Source organism: Pseudopipra pipra, chromosome 9 (assembly GCF_036250125.1).
Source record: "Pseudopipra pipra isolate bDixPip1 chromosome 9, bDixPip1.hap1, whole genome shotgun sequence".
Lineage (NCBI taxonomy): Eukaryota > Metazoa > Chordata > Aves > Passeriformes > Pipridae > Pseudopipra > Pseudopipra pipra.
Window position 1 is genome coordinate 18390911 of NC_087557.1, and position 17091 is coordinate 18408001.

The window sequence follows — 17091 nt, forward strand, 5'->3', positions numbered from 1 at the left end:
ATTAATATTATTGTAGTGATACAATTACACGTCAATAGACCGATCTATTGAGACACTGGTATATGAATACATTATCATATTTTCATATATATTAGTATATAATTTCGGGTTTATTTGTGAGGGAAACGGGAGGGACCATCCATGCGCGAGGCGCGGGGGTCGACGGGGCAGGCGAGGGGGGCGCGGGGCGGGGCTTCGCCCCGCCCCGCGTCCCCCCCCGCCTGCCCCGTCGACCCACTTTCCCCCCTCCCTGCCAGTGGTACAGCCCGCGGCGGGAAACCCCGCTCCCGGCTCGCACACAAAGCGGGCGCAGTTCCCGGCGCTGCCGCGGGCGGCGCTGCAGCGCCCGCCCCGCCGAGGGGCCCGGATGCGGCCGCGCCGGAAGAGAAGCGCGTCTGCCTAGGGCCCGCCATCTTGTGCGGCAGCGAGCAGGGCGCGGGGGGCCCCGGTAGCATCCGCGCAGGATCCCGCCGACGGGGGCCCATCATGCCCGGACACCTGCAGGAGGGCTTCGGGTGCGTCGTCACCAACCGCTTCGACCAGCTCTTCGATGACGAGTCCGACCCTTTCGAGGTGCTGCGCGCGGCGGAGAGCCGGAGGAAGGAGAGCGGCGGCGGCGGCGGCGGGAGCCAAGCGGGCGGTGGGGCCCGCGGCCCGGCGGGCGCGCAGAGCGGCTCCTCCGGCGGGGCCGGTGGCGCGGGCCAGGCGGGCGGCGGCGCGGGTAGCGCGGCTAAGCAGCTGCGCAGGGAGTCGCAGAAGGAGCGCAAGAACCCGCTGCCGCCCTTCGCCGGCGGGGACCGCCGGGAGGACGGCGGGGGCCAGCCCGGAGCGCCGCTGCGGAAGGAGGGTGAGCGGGGCCGGGGGCCGCGGGGAAGGGAGAGCGGCCCGGCCCGCACAAAGGGGCCCCGGGCAGGGCCGGGCCGCACGTGGGGCCGCGCATGGCGGAGCCGCCCGGGAGCCCGCCCGGGCAGAGGGAGCGGGAGCGGCGGCCGCGGGCCCGCCCGGCCACACGTGTCCCGCGCAAAATGGAGTCGGGCGTGCGGGGGGCGCCCGGGGCTGGCCCGGGCCCGGCAGAGGGAGAGAACTGACGTGAAATGGGAAATCCTGGCAGTGTATAGGATCGTGGAGTGGTTCGGGCTGGGAGAGACCTTAAAGCTCATCCCGTTCCAACCCCCTGCCATGGGCAGGGACACCTTCCACTAGCCCAGGTTGCTCCAAGCCCCGTCCAGCCTGGCCTTGGACACCTCAGGGATGGGGCAGCCACAGTTTCTCTGGGCAACCTGTACCAGGGCCTCACCACCCTCACAGGGAATAATTTCTTCCTAGTTTGCAGTCTGAACCAGCACATGGAATCCTGGAATCCTTTGGTTTGGAAAGGACCTGAAAGGTTGTCTCGTTCCACCACCCTGCCATGTGCAGGGACACTTTCCACCAGACCAGGTTGCTCCAAATCCAGTCCGACCTGGCATCTTGAACTTGAATCGTGTTTTGGGTGGCCCAACGGATTTGACGGGATATCTGGCAGTCCCTGGGCTTTCCAAAATCCACTCGGGTCGTTTTTCTAGGGAACAGCATCGATAGCAATCATCTGCGTGTCTTCATATATTTAAATAATAGCTCGTATGGGTTCTCAGCTCTGTTTGTGTAAATCCCTAAGACATCCCACACGGGAAAACTTGGAAAAAAGAAATCCAAGTATAAATAGGTTAAAGGAATATGGTGTGTACAGAGCAATTAGTAGGACAGGGTCACGCATGGAGAGGGATAGATGTGGACACATGGCGTCCCCAGCCCATGTTGTACCGCGCCCAAACTTCAGCGCTCGTCAGGTGGATCAGGACTAGGATTAAAAGGAATCCTTGAAATGCAGCAAAATGTGGTGACAGCAGGTGATGTGGGGGTGAGGGGATAACATGTTAACTGCAGTTTAAACGAGCTTTTCAGAAATCTTGATGTTACGTGACAGCATCTTAATGCTTCAGCATTTGGGTTGCAGAATGATTCTGCACTGTGTTTTATGCTTTTTGAGAAAGAAATAGTTTTAATATAGTTGTTTTGGAAACTGGGTCTTCTAAATGTTATTTGAAAACGCCTTGTAAAAAGACAAATTTAGGAACTATGTTGCAGTTGTCTTTGCTTATGGATCTCTTGTTCCCTAACACTCGAGAGTGTTTTCAGTGTGAAGGATGCAAGGATTTGTCCCCACTCACAATTTGCTAAGCCAGTGTCCTCTGGAAGTGTTGGTCAGGTGTAGATTCTGGTGGTGTCCCCCACGAGGTACACCTGGAACATGGCAGTGCCTTTGGCACCTCAGCAGGACACTGAGGGGTTTGGGCAGGGCTGGCAGGCCGTGTTTACCTCATAGTTTTCACATCTTGTTTTCAAGAAGAGTGTGAAAAATAAATATTTTCGTGGCTTATTATAGTAATGAAACAGAGAAAGTCGGGGCTGCTGTTGAAGCAGTGGCCGTGGAGCAGTGTGGTAAACAAAGTCACTTTCCAGTTTGAAAACGTCTATTTTTGTGTGTGACTGTTTTTGCACTTCTGGCATTATAAAGGTGCCTAGTGCCGAGGTTTGTTTCCTGTGCGAATGTATTTAAAAGTGTTCCACTACTCCACGAAGCTGCAGGTGATTTGACTGGTGAATTAGCAGTTCAAAGCTTGGTGATACTGAGAAATAACTCGTATTTTGGGTTAGGCTTCAGCAGGAACCGGGTTTTGCTGAGCACAGGGCGTTGAAGTGGAAATTCAAAAGCCGTGGCTGTTCCATTCCAGTTCTGCAGCATACCTCCTCTGTGCCACCGGCCTGCTCCTTTCCCTGCTTCCCCTCCTCACAGGGAATGCTTGTCCTCCTTGGAGAGCCCTTTTCCAAGTGCAGGCTGAGATTAACCCCTTGTTTCCTCAGTGAGTGAGGAATGCTTAAGAAACTATGAATGTCATGCAAACTTCATGTTAAGTACAGCCTGTAAGGTGAGGGAGTCATTGTTCATCTGGGTGTGTTGGCTTGGATATCATTACAACTGTAACTTCTGTAGCCCCACCCAAATTTGACATTGCTTGTTAAGCAGGAGCTTAGTTATTTAAAAAAATTCAAAAATCAGCTTTTAATTTAAAAGCTAGTTCATAATTCTCGAGCCAGTGTTTTGGCAAGAAAATGGTATAACAAAGCAGCAATATGTTTGTGCAGATCTTTCTAAAGAAGAGTAAACAAGGCCTTTCACTTGAGTGGAAAAGAAAACTGTGTTAGATCCTTCAGATAGCTTAGTGAAGAAGAGAGTGCCCACGGGAGGTTTTTATTTAAAATAAAAACCCTCTCAGAAGGCCTAGGGAGGGAGGAAGGACACTGGGCAGCTCCAGGGCACAGGATTCTTAAGCTATTTTAAGCAGTGAGCAAGGAAGAGAATCTTTGTCAGGGAATGTCTGTTGGACTGGGAGGATCCATGTGGATGGGGGCACCAGTTCAGTACCTGCAGTACTGGGATGCAGATGGCACTTGTCTGGTACAGGTGGACCTGCCTGGATTGTACTGCTGTCCAAAAGAGTTTCCAAGAACAGAATCCCGGGTTTAGGTTGGAAAAGACTTCCAAGATCCATGAGTCCAGCCTTTAGAACAGCACAGGGTCACTGTCCTAGGGAGCACAGAGTTGACTGTCTTAGGACCCAGTGACGTGATACTCACTTTGTTTTAGTGTTCATCAAAATAAACCCCCCCTTTTTTTTACCTGAAAAGGACCTTTCAGAGAAAGAAAAATACTAAAAAATCTCGCTTACCTTGATCCTTGTTTGAAAGTTGACTTTGTCATTTCAGCACAGATTACCAGTATTTTCAGTCAAACACAATTTGATTGAAATCCTGGGTAAAAATGTGAAGAGTGAGATGCTCTACAGTGACTTTTTTATGAAGGTGGAGTTGCTCAGACTTTGTAGAAGCAGCTTGTTTTTAGGGTGCTGGGGGTCGATATCTGTCCTGGAGCAGCTCCACATTCCGTTGATGTGTCTGGCCTGATGTTTCAGGGATAAGGAGGATTGGCAGGAGGCCTGAGCAGCAGCAGCAGCAGCAGCAGGGGGATGGCAAACCCATCGACCGGAGACCTGAACGACGACCTCCCCGGGAACGCCGCTTCGAGAAACCTGCCGAGGAGAAGGGAGAAGGGGGAGAGTTCTCTGTCGATAAGTAAGTTTCGTCTTGTAGGATAAGGAGCTTTCCTACTTCTGACAGGACAGGGCTGCCCTGCCTTCTGCTGTAAAGTTAAAAAAGCTGATTGAATCATAATTAAGTTGATTAAATTTTTGTCATGCAAAAGAAGAGCAGATGTCATACAATTCTTTCCCTTTCTGTGATTTTGTTTGCAAACTTAAGTTTTAGGCTGGGAGTGATCTACATAAATAGCTTCATAGGTGTAACTGAAATTGTGGTTTAAATCAAGATATCCACCATATCTCTCTAAATCTGTAGCAGATAGCTCAGGAAAGGAACTGAAACTGTTTCCTGCAGGATGAGATTTGTTTGCTGTCACAGCTGTGGCTTTAATCTGTACAGCTGACTCAAAGCCAGCAAAAGTTTGTCCACGTAGGTGCTTACACCTCGGCTGCAGTGGGTTCAGACCTGGAAGAAGTGAAGTCATCTTAGGCCAATGTGAGGTTTAAAGTGGCTCGAGTATTTGAGGGATCCATAATTCAAGTAATGTTCAAATATTAAAATTTTAGCAGCCAGAATTAAAATCCTTTTAAAAATAAATTGGATAAAAGTGAGTTAAGTTGGAATTGAAGTATCAGCCAGTTCTGTAGAAGAATACAAACACTAAATTTTGGAACTTAATGCCAGAGAATGCAAACAAACAATAATCCCGAGCATTTGTTTCCGGATTCTAAAATCTCAGAATCACAGAATGGTTTGGGTTGGAACAGACCTTGAAGATGATCCAGTTCCAACCTCCTGCCATGGGCAGGAACACTTTACACTAGACCAGGGTGCTCCAAGCCCCAACCTGGCTTTGAACACTTCCAGGGATGGGGAGTACAAGTGTCTGTTTTGAAACTAAAGCTTTGACCCAGTTACGAAGGAAAAATAAGTAAGTAAAATTCGCAAAGAGGACAAGAGCAGTAAAAACCATGCTGTAGATTTTTGGGGGTGAGTCACTCACATTTGTCTGTCCATGCCAGGCCCATCATTGACCGACCCATGCGTGGACGTGGTGGACTGGGCCGGGGCCGTGGCCGCGGCCGTGGGATGGGCCGAGGAGATGGGTTTGACTCCCGTGGCAAACGGGAATTTGACAGACACAGTGGCAGCGATAGATCGTAAGTCTTTAACTTTTTCTAAATTATTTGGCTTTTCTTTACAATTCTTACGCAATTGAAAATTGCTCTTTGAATCTCTGTGTCTGGACACTATGATGTTAACTCAGTTTTGTTAGTTCTGTTTCACATTCACATTTCAGCGGCCTAAAGCACGAGGACAAGCGCGGTGGCAGCGGCTCACACAACTGGGGAACCGTCAAAGACGAGCTCACGTGAGTACTCTGTCCTTGCTCACTAAAATATTAGCAGGGTGTCAATCAGTCCTAATTAGAGCTTACAGAATGCACAGATTTACCTGCCTTTTGACCTTTGATTTTGATAATTTTACTGCTCTTCTGCAGAATTAAAAAATTAGCAATTTCTTGTAACTTTTAAGAGATGGCTTCACTGTTAAACTGGAATTTTGGGGAAGTTTAGATTGGGAGGTCTTGTGCTGATCTTTGAACAATTCTTTTACTAGAAACTTGAACAGTTTTTAGATCGGGTTAAGCATGCTTTTCCTATTATAAAAATTCAAGTGTTACATTGAAAACTATTTTTAATAGTTTTAATAGTTTAATGACCCAAATCCATTTTGTGTCAGAGGGACAATGGGAGGCTTTCAGGAGGGGTTCAAGGAAGAGTTGGGGAAAACCTTTAGTTGGGTGAAAAGCATAGAATTTGAAAGACACAGACAGCACCAATCCTTAATAAAATAGTAAATCCTCTATAGATCTTGATTGTTAATCTCATGTAGCTTTAAAGAGGGATGAACTTGTAAAAAGCCCAAACTCCACCCGTTATGTAATTGCAGTGAATTGGATCAGTCAGCTGTAACTGAGGAGACGCCGGAGGGAGAGGAGCATCCGCCTGCTGATTCTGAAAATAAGTGAGTACCACCCCTCTTTGGTTGCTCCAGAGGTACAAGTGCTTTGCCTTTAACCTCTGACATTTATTCCCCCATCAGTTTTGCCAAATTCAGATTTGTCAGTAGATGATCCACAATGCTGCTGAACCACTGTCATGTTAAAAACTTCATGTCTGAAAATTGTGGTCTTGAAAATGTTCCTTGGTGTCCTGCAGGCTCTTGGGTCACTTTCAGATTTATTTATTAATAATAATTTCTAATGCACTTTACGTCTCAAGATTGCAACTCCTGATTCCAAATCCAAAAGCACCTGTGCTCAGAACTGGGTAGAACCACCAAGCAAAAGGGACAAAATACCAGTGGAAGGCAACTTTTTTAACCTTAGTTTTTCTAAATAGCTTTGAGACTGTGTCACTGGCTATAGGAGAAAGGTTGTATCTCTAATTCTCCAGCCTCTGTGTGTGCAGGCAGTTTTCAGAGTTGTCTGGATCTCTTTCCATTTCATTTGGACACTGTTACAGAAGGAACCAGTGACTGGGTGAGTGAAAGAGTAACCAGAGAAGCAGAACAAGTGTTACTGAGTTGGTGTGAAAATATGATGAAAATTTTTATGGTAGCACAGTACAATAAAATACTGTATTTTAATGAGGAATGTGCTTTATAGTGGATTCAAAAATAATGGCAAATGGATAAGACAGAATTTTGATTTCTAATCTGGAGTTTGCTGTACCTTGATTTCCTCACTAATAACTTTGGCAAAGAAGGTCCAGTTACTGCCTAGAAAGTAAGAAATGGATTTAGTTTAACTGAAAAAAGACTAAACATTCTTACTTCTCCAGTGTTGTGATCCAGGTTAAGGACATTTTTAAGGACTTAAAACTTGGGCATTGGTCAGAAAATGCAGGCTAGCTAGTCCTTAAAAAAATTCTATGTATTAGAAATCTGGATATATTAAATTTGCTTTATCTACAGTATTCCCTGGATCTTTAGTAGTAGCAGTGCCTGGTGCTTGACCAGATACTGACCCATCCATGTGCAGATCAGTTACCTGCACAACTCTGCAGCTCTTTGGATGTTTTTTTTTCTTCATCAAATCTGCAGAAAATTCTCAGTTTCAAGCATAAAACATCTGTTGTAATCATTAGTTGTCTTTATAGGAAAGCATTTTTACATGGGTTACTTTTCAAATTGGCTGGTTTGGTGTCATCTCTACCCTAAATGTTTCAGCAGAATTGTAGGATGTTTTTCTGCAGTAAAATGTGCAGGTAATACCTTTGCCTTGAACAAAACAAATTCCTGGGATTACATATGGTGTCAAAAATCACTCTGTCCTACACAATGAGAAAAGAAATACAGTAATTTTGACATAAAATCTCTGCATTATTACATCAGAATTAATGGCTACCAAATAAAGACCTTTGAGGTTGAGGCTTTCATGATCTTTTTGCTGCTCTCGTTTTCTATAAATCAGAAATTTAGTTGCATGAACACACTGAACAGTGTCCAGAGGCTTGTCCTCCTGTGTAGCTGGAAAATGTCTATTACTGGGCATAGTGGTTGTGTGTTTTACTTAGAAATAGCTCTTTGGCAGAAGGCAGAGGTGATGTATCTCACAAGTAAGTTGTGTGCTGTTGTTTTTGTCAAATAAGCTGAAAGTAAAACTTGTTTGAAATAATTGTCTTTAGTTTAATAAAGGAAGCAAGCTCTCCAATTTTTATTAAATTCTGTTTTAAAAAAAACCTAAAAACGGGTAAAGCTCCAAACATGTCCATTGCAGAAGTTAGTCTTTAATATTTATAAATAAAATTGTCATTAATGTGGAGAATTGATGGCACAGGTCAGTTTTAATTTTAACGTTTTGCTGTGCTCACTATTTAGTTGCTCCAAGGTGACTGGGTGTAATTTTTTTTGATTTTGTACTCTGGCTAAAGGAGATGAATTTTCCTGTGGTGCAAGTGTGTGTTTATATACATACAGCTCTTAACTTCTAAATACTTGACAAATGTATGTTTATAATTGAATTTATAATCTGGTGCCAGCTAACTAGCAGATGATTTTGGAGTTGTATTTGGAGTATAAATTCTAGGTCATGGTCATAATATCCGTGAATTTACTGCAGAGAGAATGAGGTTGAAGAAGTTAAGGAAGAAGGCCCCAAGGAAATGACCCTGGACGAGTGGAAAGCCATTCAGAGCAAGGATCGTGCAAAAGTTGAGTTCAACATCCGTAAACCAAACGAGGGGGCTGATGGACAGTGGAAAAAAGGATTTGTTCTTCACAAGTCAAAGAGCGAGGAGGTAAAGTGACTTTCCATGCTTGTAGTATCCAGTTTATAAAAACTTTGTTATTGATAGGCATTTCTTGGAGTGGAAGCACCATTGTGTGAGACACTGACCTGCAGCTGGAAGTTTATAAAGTGCAACAACATTCTTTTAGCAGAGTTGAAGTTCTGCAGTAGCACAAGTGGCCATTCTGACTGTGGTTGTTTTGGGTGAGCTGTACCCTTAGGCTGGCACATAGTCTGGTATAACCTAGAGATAAGCCTGGATTACTGCTGCACCTAGGCAGGTAACTCTGTAAGAACTGCCTCTCGGTGAGGATTTTAGAGAAAGGTTGTCAGGTTTTCTTGCTAATAAAGGAAATTTAATGCTATTTAGCGTCTCTGTTAAGCAATACACAGAGTTATGGTGCTTGCTAAACACAGTGTAAGATTGAGGGAAGACTGGTTATGCCTCAGAGACCTTAATACCTCAGCTGTGTACCTTAAATTTCTAACATGGGTGTCTTCTCATTTTGTGATATACCGACAAGCTTTTGGGAAACCAGTTGAAATACATTTGTATGCTTCAGTGATACTCAGCATAGTTCCTATAGAATTGTTTTAAAATCGAAGTTTTCTCAAACATACTCATTTCAGACATTGCAAAATGTTAATTATTCTGTTCCAAGGGTGGCAAGGAGAGATGTACAAGGGAGGGAAGTGTTGAGAGCTCTCTTTTGTAATGCAGGGCTGCCTTAATCTTTGGTTTTAATCTTTGCTTTTAACACTCTGTAATATGTTAAGTAGCTCACTTAAGAGATTGGTGGGTGCAACTTTGTATACAGACGGTTATGGCTCCTTTGAAGTAACTAGATAATATGTAATATACTGCTTGGTCGCCTAATATGTATTCTTGCCTTTTCACACCTTGCCGGTTCTTATTCTGTGAGCTGGGTCATAATACAGATGGGGAGGTATTTTCCAGTTTTCCAATGAAAACTCAATTTCTGTTCTCATTGAACTCATTCTGAGTTTGACTTGGTCACAGTCAGGCTATTTTCTTGCTGTGTGAGGTAGTTCAGTTCTTTAAATGATTGCATGTCTGTTTTCCTTAAGCTGTTTAATGGAGTGTTCATTAAATGCTGTTTTCTCTGGCACGTGTAGAAAAGGGAATTTGAATTGCACTTAATGTTGCTGGGTACTAAGAATTTATGTACTTTACTGAAATTTACTAAGCCCATAGTCCTTCAAGTTCCCTCAATCTTTCTGAATCGGGTTTATTTGACATTTCATCAGCTGAGGACAGTCTTTTTTAACACATGAGCATGTATGATAGTATAAGATGATCATGAGCGATTTAGAGACTAGAAAGATCCATACTGTATTTTCCATTTGAAAACTGAATCAGCGCTTAATGAAAAAAAACCAAGGAAAAAACCCCCAAAGAACGGACAAATCCAAACCAAACCAATTAGAATAATCAATTTACTTCTGTGGAAGAACTGACATGATTAGTAGATTGTTCTATTTGAGAGGTTAACTTTTCTTCAGATAAATAAGTTGGATATTTTTAGCACTGTCACATAAGAAGTTAACAGCCTCTTGCTTTGTAAGCATGAAAGTGAGGTATTAACAAATCTGCCTTTAAATTTAGATGCTTTTAGCCTGCTTTATTGTCTGTCCAGCAGATGTGTCTCCCCATCTCACTTATCCATTGTTCCCTGATCCCATGGGAAACAGTGTGGGGATTTTCTCCCTGGATTATTGAAGAATAGCTCTGTAATAGCTTTCTGTTAGGAAAGCCTTTGCTGCAGCTCGTTTGTGAAGGTGGAATATTCAGAAAACATACCAGTCACCTGCTGTTTCCTCTCTTTGTCCTCTTGGACTTACTTATGAGTCACAAAATTTAGGTTGCTCGAAGGTTTCTGTGATTCTTATTTGTAAGAAGGGAGATGATGTGTGGAAGTGATTTGGTTTATAGGTAAATTGTGGGTTTCAGCCCCAAATCTTCTGTATTCTTATGACTGAAAACCACCATGTGTCCCAGTAGATTTTCTCAGAAATTTGGATTGACCTATTGAGTGAGCTCCCTCATTCCTATAGTTGAGAACTACTGGAAAATTGCCATAGGAGTCTGTGGGAAAAGGGAGCCTGAGGATCTAGTGCTTTTCATCTGCCTTAGTCTTGGGAAAGAGCTTTCCTACTCATGCTCCTCACTGAGGGGTGAAATGCTTGACCATGTCTGAGGTCTTTCCTCTTTTCCATTTTTTCTCTGCAGTTACTAGAAAGTGATACTTTGGATAAAATGAATTCTCAATACTGTCTCAGATTCTTGCTGGTTTAATCTGAATTCCATGGACATTGGCAGCCCTGGTCTGATGAGCGTCTTTCCAGGAGATTGGGTTATGCCATAAAAGAGAGATCTTCTTTTTAACTTCTCTGCAGCTGGTTTAGGGCTTGAGTCTTTAATTTCTACACAAAAAACAAACAAACAAAAACAAAAAAAAAAAAAAAAAAAAAACAAACAAAACCAAACCAGGAAGGAGTTACATTGTGGACAGATCTTAAAATTTATTCCAAAAGTTGAAGGCTGGACTTCTGGAAAGACTGATACACTAATCAGTTGTTGCTCTCTGTACCTGCTGTGCCTCTTTGTGTGCCTTCAAAGCTTCTCACTAATCCAATCACTTCCTTAGAGGAGGTTGCAGTGGGAGACTGAGAAATACATTTTGTAAAAGAATAGTTCATCTTCTCAAAACCTGGAGGAACAACTCTTGGCTGGAGGCTCTGCAGGAAGCTTTTCCATTAACAGTGATTTTAACATCCCGCTCTTCCCTGCCCATCTCCCCATGGTGCTGGAGACCAGCCTGCATGTGTGGTCTGTGCCAGAGCTCCCAGTAGCTCCTGGTGAACCTTCCTGGTGTCCATCTGAGCTTTCTCTTGTCTCCACCGCTGTGGCACATCCATCCTCTAAATCTCTTTGGGTGCTTGCACAGCTTCATCTCATCCCTTTGCTGCTTTGTGTGCTCAGTGACATCTGTACCCAGCGAGTTCATGTGACCTGATTACCTGTTGTTTCTGTATGTAGTTGAGTCTCATTTCTTCCTTTTGTTTTCTCCCTTTGTTCTTTTGTCACTTTGGCGTGGACACGCAACTTTCATCAGACAAAGGCGATGACAGAAATGCAGGGGAGTCTGCTGGATTCAAATGAGGTACTGATCCTTTCTATCTAACTGGGGATACCTGTGTGTTAACATGAGCCCCTCCAGAAGGGAAAGTTTGCGCAGTAAAAACTCACCAAAATAGAGAACACAAGTGGATTCACTATGGAGCTCTTCTGTCCGTGCCTGTTGTCTCACTGTGCACAGCACCCTTCATGATTAGTCCCCTTGCTCCTCGTTCACCCAGTTTCAAACCTGACCAGAAATGCTTCTGTCATGAGTCTTTATTTTTTTGTTGCTGGTGTTTTTGCATCTCTCACTGCCTGCTTTGACCCTCTTGGTAATTTGTTCTTAATTTTTGTCAGCCTTCCCCAAGGCCCTTAAGTGCAGCACTGGTTATGAGATCAGAGCACTATAGAGAGTTGCCACTACATAGAAATTATGTTTCCAAAGATTATTCAGGATAAGCAATTTGTTCAGTATGTCTGTGTCTTTTGTCACCTAAGTGATTGAAGAGCCCGAGGAGAATGTGCCAAGTCTTTTATTGGTGTTTTAAATAAGCTTTAGTTACTCTGGATAGAGAAATAGGTTATGTGTGGAATTTGCTTTTTGTTGGTTCAGTGGTTAAAGTTGTGAAAATAGAGTGTTTTTTGGTAAACTGTAGTGATTTGTTTTTAAACAAAAACAGCCTAGGGAAGAAAATCACAGAATTACTGTAGAAATCCATTGACATTATCGCTCAGAAAAGAGAATGTCACATGGCTACCAGTAGATGAAAATAAAATGTCAGTACTCTGCAGTGATTAATACTGTAGATAAAAAATGAAGTAGTAAGAAAGGAATAAAAAACATAACTGAGGTATTTTGTACTGTTTTACAAAGCATTGATGTACTTTGGTTTGAGTAGTGCCTTGTCAGGCTGAGGTGTGGAATGACTTTTCTCTGGGAAATAACTGCTCAGGCAAACTTCCTAAGGCTGGCAGAGATCTCTGAGGGAAGGGTGTACAATGAAACCTATAAAATCAGGAGTGGAGTGGGGACTAATTGTTATGTAGAATCCATCCCAGTGGAATGTATTGAAAATAAAGCAGCATGGAGGGTATTTCTCATTGTGCCTAATTAAATTGGAGAGAGACTGTTTGCAACGGCCTGGAGGGACAGGACAAGGGGGAATGGCTTCCTCCTGCCAGAGGGCAGGCTTAGGTGGGTTACTGGGGAGAAATTCTTCCCTGTGAGGGTGATGAGGCCCTGGCACAGGTTGCCCAGAGAAGTTGTGACTGCCCCATCCCTGGAAATGTCCAAGACCAGGTTGGATGGGGCTTGGAGCAACCTGGGCTAGTGGAAGGTGTCCCTGCCCATGGCAGGGGGTGGAATGGGATGAGCTTTAAGATCTCTCCCAATCCAGGCCATTCTGTGATGATTCCATGAAATGGCAGTGCCGTGCACTGTAGGATATTGGGGGGGCAAATGTACAGCTGGGCAGGAAGAGGGATTGTGAGAGTGGGGATGGAGAAGGGTCATTAAGGCTCTGTCCATAGAGGTGCTTGTGACTGACCTGTGGAATCCCTGACAGTGGCTTTGACTCCAGACTGCTCCATCCCTTGGCAGCCTTGTGAAGGCTCCACAAATGGTAATGGAAGTGTACAGACCTTAATTGCACAATGTGTTGCCTTTGAAAGTCATAATGTTGTGTAACTACACCAGAGAAGTAAATTGGAGTTGGGAGACCTGAGCTTGCACATGGCACTTGTGTAGGGAAACAGAGTAAATGGTAATTGCTGTGCCAGGAGTTGGGGGCTTAGAGGGCAAGAAAACATTGTATGTTGTCATGTTACCAAAACATGATGGTTGGGCCTTGTGATAGGCAGAGTTTTAGATTCTGTGTATTGTCCTAAGTGCCAAAAACTGACTTGCACATGGAAAAGTGTTTTATACAAAAAAAGAAAAAAATAATTGCTTTTTAAAACACTGATTGAGTTCAGTGTGCAATTGAAATACTCAAACGTGCTGAATAATCACATTGATGGGATTTGATGTCTCTCTTGGGACAATCACTTGTTCCCTGATGCTCAGGTTTCCCCCTAAATGCACGGGGAACAAACCAGTCAGAGAATATCATGGCAAAGGTGCCAAGAGCCATATTTTCCAGTGTCATTGGTGAGAGTCATTATCTCTGTTTTATCTCCTCTAGTTATGTGTGTTTGAGCTCTTTGTGCCTCGTTTGCTGTTACAGTGAATGCAAAGCAATGAGGAATTCCCAGCAACTCCCTGGTTTTAAATATTTATACTAGGACTAACAAAGTGTAAATCCTCATGGAGCAAAATAAGGATAAGTGACCAAGTATTGAAAAAGAGTGGAATGAATTGATAGAACCAGAACATTCTTCAGGATACAAAGTGAGAATTGCTAGAGCATGAGGTTGTGTAGTGGCTTGGTGATAGTCAGTTTGGTCTTGGATAAGCCTAAACATGTTCTTCTGATGGAATTCCAAGAGGAATTTCTTCCTGAAAAGGGTGGTCAGACACTGGAAGGGGCTGCCCAGGGAGCTGGTGGAGTCCCCATCCCTGGAGATGTCCAAGGAAGGACTGGGCGTGGCACTCAGTGCTCTGGGCTGGGTGATAAGGTGGGGATCAGGCACAGGTTGGACTCAATGGGCTGGGAGGGCTTTTCCAACCTCAGTGTTCTGGGTGCTCCTGAAATACCTTGGAAGTGCAAAACACCTTTGCTCTAGTGCTTGCTTGCTTCCCTGTGTGGAGTTTCATGGTCTGCACAAGTGGTATGACTTGATTTCTGATGAGAAATTCCAAGTTTCTTGGATCACTCGGAGAAGTGGATGATCAGTTTTCCAGTGGGATTGGAGGTGAGCACGGGCTGTGGTGGCACGAGCGCAGCTACAGGTGCAGAAAAGGTGGTGATTTTTGGTGATTTTTCTTGCTCATGGAGAAACCCTCGTTCCAGGCTCACGCTGAGGACTCTGTAATGGATCATCACTTCCGCAAGCCCGCGAATGACATCACATCGCAGCTGGAGATCAACTTTGGAGACCTGGGCCGCCCCGGCCGCGGTGGCAGAGGGGGCCGGGGGGGCCGAGGGCGCGGAGGCAGGGCCAGCCGTGGAGGCAGGACTGACAAGGTGAGAGCTGCAGCTTCACCCACACGGGCGTTGAGTTCCTCTTGTTGGGATTTTCCTACAGGTAGTTTTAGGAGTTTTCCTTATTCCCGGGGGAAATGCCCCTGACAGAAAACAGCACATTTCTAAACCAGCTAAAGTGTCTTTTCTTACAAGCTTACTTTAAACAAGGTTATTGAATGTTTGAGGGAGTTGTCATTAAACACAAAAAAAGGAGGGCAGGGAGTAGGCTGAATTAAAAAAAGCACCTATCTTTGTGTTGGAACCTGAAAAACGACTTCCCAGGATGGACAGACCTGAATGTACCATGAGCTGCTTCAGTTTGTGCCAGAGCAGAACCCCACGTGCTGGAGTGGTTATTTTCAGACACAGTCAGGACACTTTCTGTGCATTGTGACCTGTTGGGGGTGACAGACTGGTTTTACAGCTGCATGTCATATCTTGAATTTGAGGAATTTAGATTTTTTTCATGGGGAAATAAGACTCATTGTTTTTTCTCTAACCTTCGGTAATACTTTTCCTTCTCTGGTGCTAAAGCACTGAGGAAGTACCCTGGAAAAGTACTGACTGGGGTTTGGGAAAGAAATATATGAAGTTGAGGTACTGTAGTGTAACTACAGAGAAGATTTGATTTAATATGGATCACTTATTTGGCTCAAAGGCATCTAATCAAATTGTTACTAATTAGAAAATGAGCTCAGTCTGTGTGCCGTGGCTTCACACAGGTCAGACTTGCTCATTTTTGTCTCTTACAGGAGACACAGACTTTTTTCTGTAAGTTTTAGGCTTATTAGTTGGGAAACTCCTTCATGATACCAATATAAGAGTATTTTAAAGAATTTAAATTAAACAGCGGTGGTTTGCTCTCAGTTGTTTCACTAATATTCTTAAAGAATGCTGACACTAAGTAGTTCAAAGCTTTTCTGCACCTGATTTTATGTTGCCTTTATTTCCTTCCAGTTGGTTAAGGAGTTTGACGTGATCCACACGCCCAACCAGGTTGGTGATCTCTGCACGTGTGTTCCCTCTGGTCAAGGACCCAAACCCCTCATTTTTATTGCCTGGCTTTCTGTTGTGTGCTGAGCAACAGGAGATGCTGGGGCTGTAGCTTAAAACCCTGCTGTTACTTTTCAATTCTGGTTTGTGGCCCACAGAGTCTTAGCTAGGCAAGACAGAATCTTAGTCTTGTCTATAGGTGTTGATACAACTTTTATTGAAATGGTTTAAATGTATTCCTTGATAAATTAATACCATGACAGGAAATTCCACTATATTGGTTCTTCCTACTCTACTCATCCATATCCCTCATGGACAAAATGAAGAGTGTCCTGAAATACTTAATTTCTGCATTTCACTGCAGCACTGGCTTTTACATGTGGTTCAGAGCCTTTTAAAAAACTCTTTTGGGGCATACTCAGGACATTCTTGGCTAATGTACGAATGTTTAGGGCTAGGTTGGCACAAAAATTCTTTCTATCAACGTGTAGTTTGTGACTTGGGAAGAATTAAAAGCGGAAAACTTAATTTGTGCTACAAACAGGCCTTTTCTGTAACACTTCAGTCATGTCCCTCAGGAAGAATTGATGGCTCTGTGCCAGTAAAATTACATGAGCTCACAGGTAAGGATCTGCCCATGGCAGGGGGTTGGAAGGAGATGGTCTTTAAGGTCCCTTCCAACCCAAACCATTCCAGGATTCTATGATGGAAGAAGAGTTGCACTTGGAACCTTGTGCAATAATGATGTGCAAGCACAGTCTGATTGCCTACAATTCCTCTTCAGATAGTTTTGATTCCAGAAGAAGTATAAGGACTATTTCTGGTCCTTGAAATAGACTTAAAAAATTGCTTTTGTACTACATTGTCCAGCCCCAGACTTCTCACTCTGCTGTGCACCTCCAAACCAAGGTAATAACTCTGATGTTTCTCTTTCAGTCAAGTGCTTCTGCTCCTGATGTAGATGACCCAGAGGCTTTCCCAGCTCTGTCCTAAACTGGATGTCATAAGCCAACCCTGCCCTGGTCGGGCTCTCCTCTCCGAGGCTTGCATGCTTAAGGATCCTAAAACAACTAAGAAACTTAAAAAAAAACAAAACAAAAAAAAAAAAAAAAAAAAGAGACTGTCATTCATACCATTCACACCTAAAGACTGAATTTTATCTGTTTTGAAAATGAACTTCTCTCGCTACACAGAAGCAACAATATGGTAGTCAGTTTTGTATTTAGAAATGTAATGGTAGCAGGGATGTTTTCATAATTTTTTCAGAGATTATGCATTCTTCATGGATACTTTTTTGTATTGCTGCTTGAAAATATGCGTTTCCAAACTTGAAATATAGGTGTGAACAGTGTGTACCAGTTAAAAGCTTTCCCTTCATTTGTGTTCATTTTTTTAAT

The 17091-nt window shown here is 43.9% G+C and overlaps 1 protein-coding gene across 4 annotated transcripts; it reads left to right on the forward strand.

The window, feature by feature from the left end:
* The first annotated feature begins 380 nt into the window (after positions 1 to 380).
* On the forward strand, positions 381 to 17059 carry SERBP1 (SERPINE1 mRNA binding protein 1). Of its 4 annotated transcripts, none has more exons than XM_064664943.1 (10): positions 381 to 847; positions 4014 to 4173; positions 5163 to 5300; positions 5417 to 5512; positions 6094 to 6168; positions 8267 to 8444; positions 11572 to 11619; positions 14528 to 14701; positions 15659 to 15697; positions 16631 to 17059. In XM_064664943.1, exons 1-10 carry the CDS (start codon positions 487 to 489, stop codon positions 16685 to 16687), a joined length of 1326 nt encoding a protein of 441 aa, XP_064521013.1. In that variant the 5' UTR covers positions 381 to 486; the 3' UTR covers positions 16688 to 17059. The 4 variants fall into 4 exon arrangements, with proteins under 4 accessions (XP_064521013.1, XP_064521014.1, XP_064521015.1 ...); XM_064664944.1 differs by having other exon boundaries at positions 5441 to 5512; XM_064664945.1 differs by lacking the exon at positions 11572 to 11619 and having other exon boundaries at positions 382 to 847.
* Positions 17060 to 17091: the final 32 nt, after the last annotated feature.

Excerpts from the sequence above, each read along its gene's own strand:
- SERBP1 (XM_064664943.1), top strand. The coding sequence starts at position 487 with ATGCCCGGACACCTGCAGGAGGGCTTCGGGTGCGTCGTCACCAACCGC. Across the intron at positions 5,513-6,093 it reads ACCGTCAAAGACGAGCTCAC|TGAATTGGATCAGTCAGCTG; the intron begins GTGAGTACTCTG and ends ATGTAATTGCAG. Across the intron at positions 8,445-11,571 it reads ACAAGTCAAAGAGCGAGGAG|ACAAAGGCGATGACAGAAAT; the intron begins GTAAAGTGACTT and ends AACTTTCATCAG.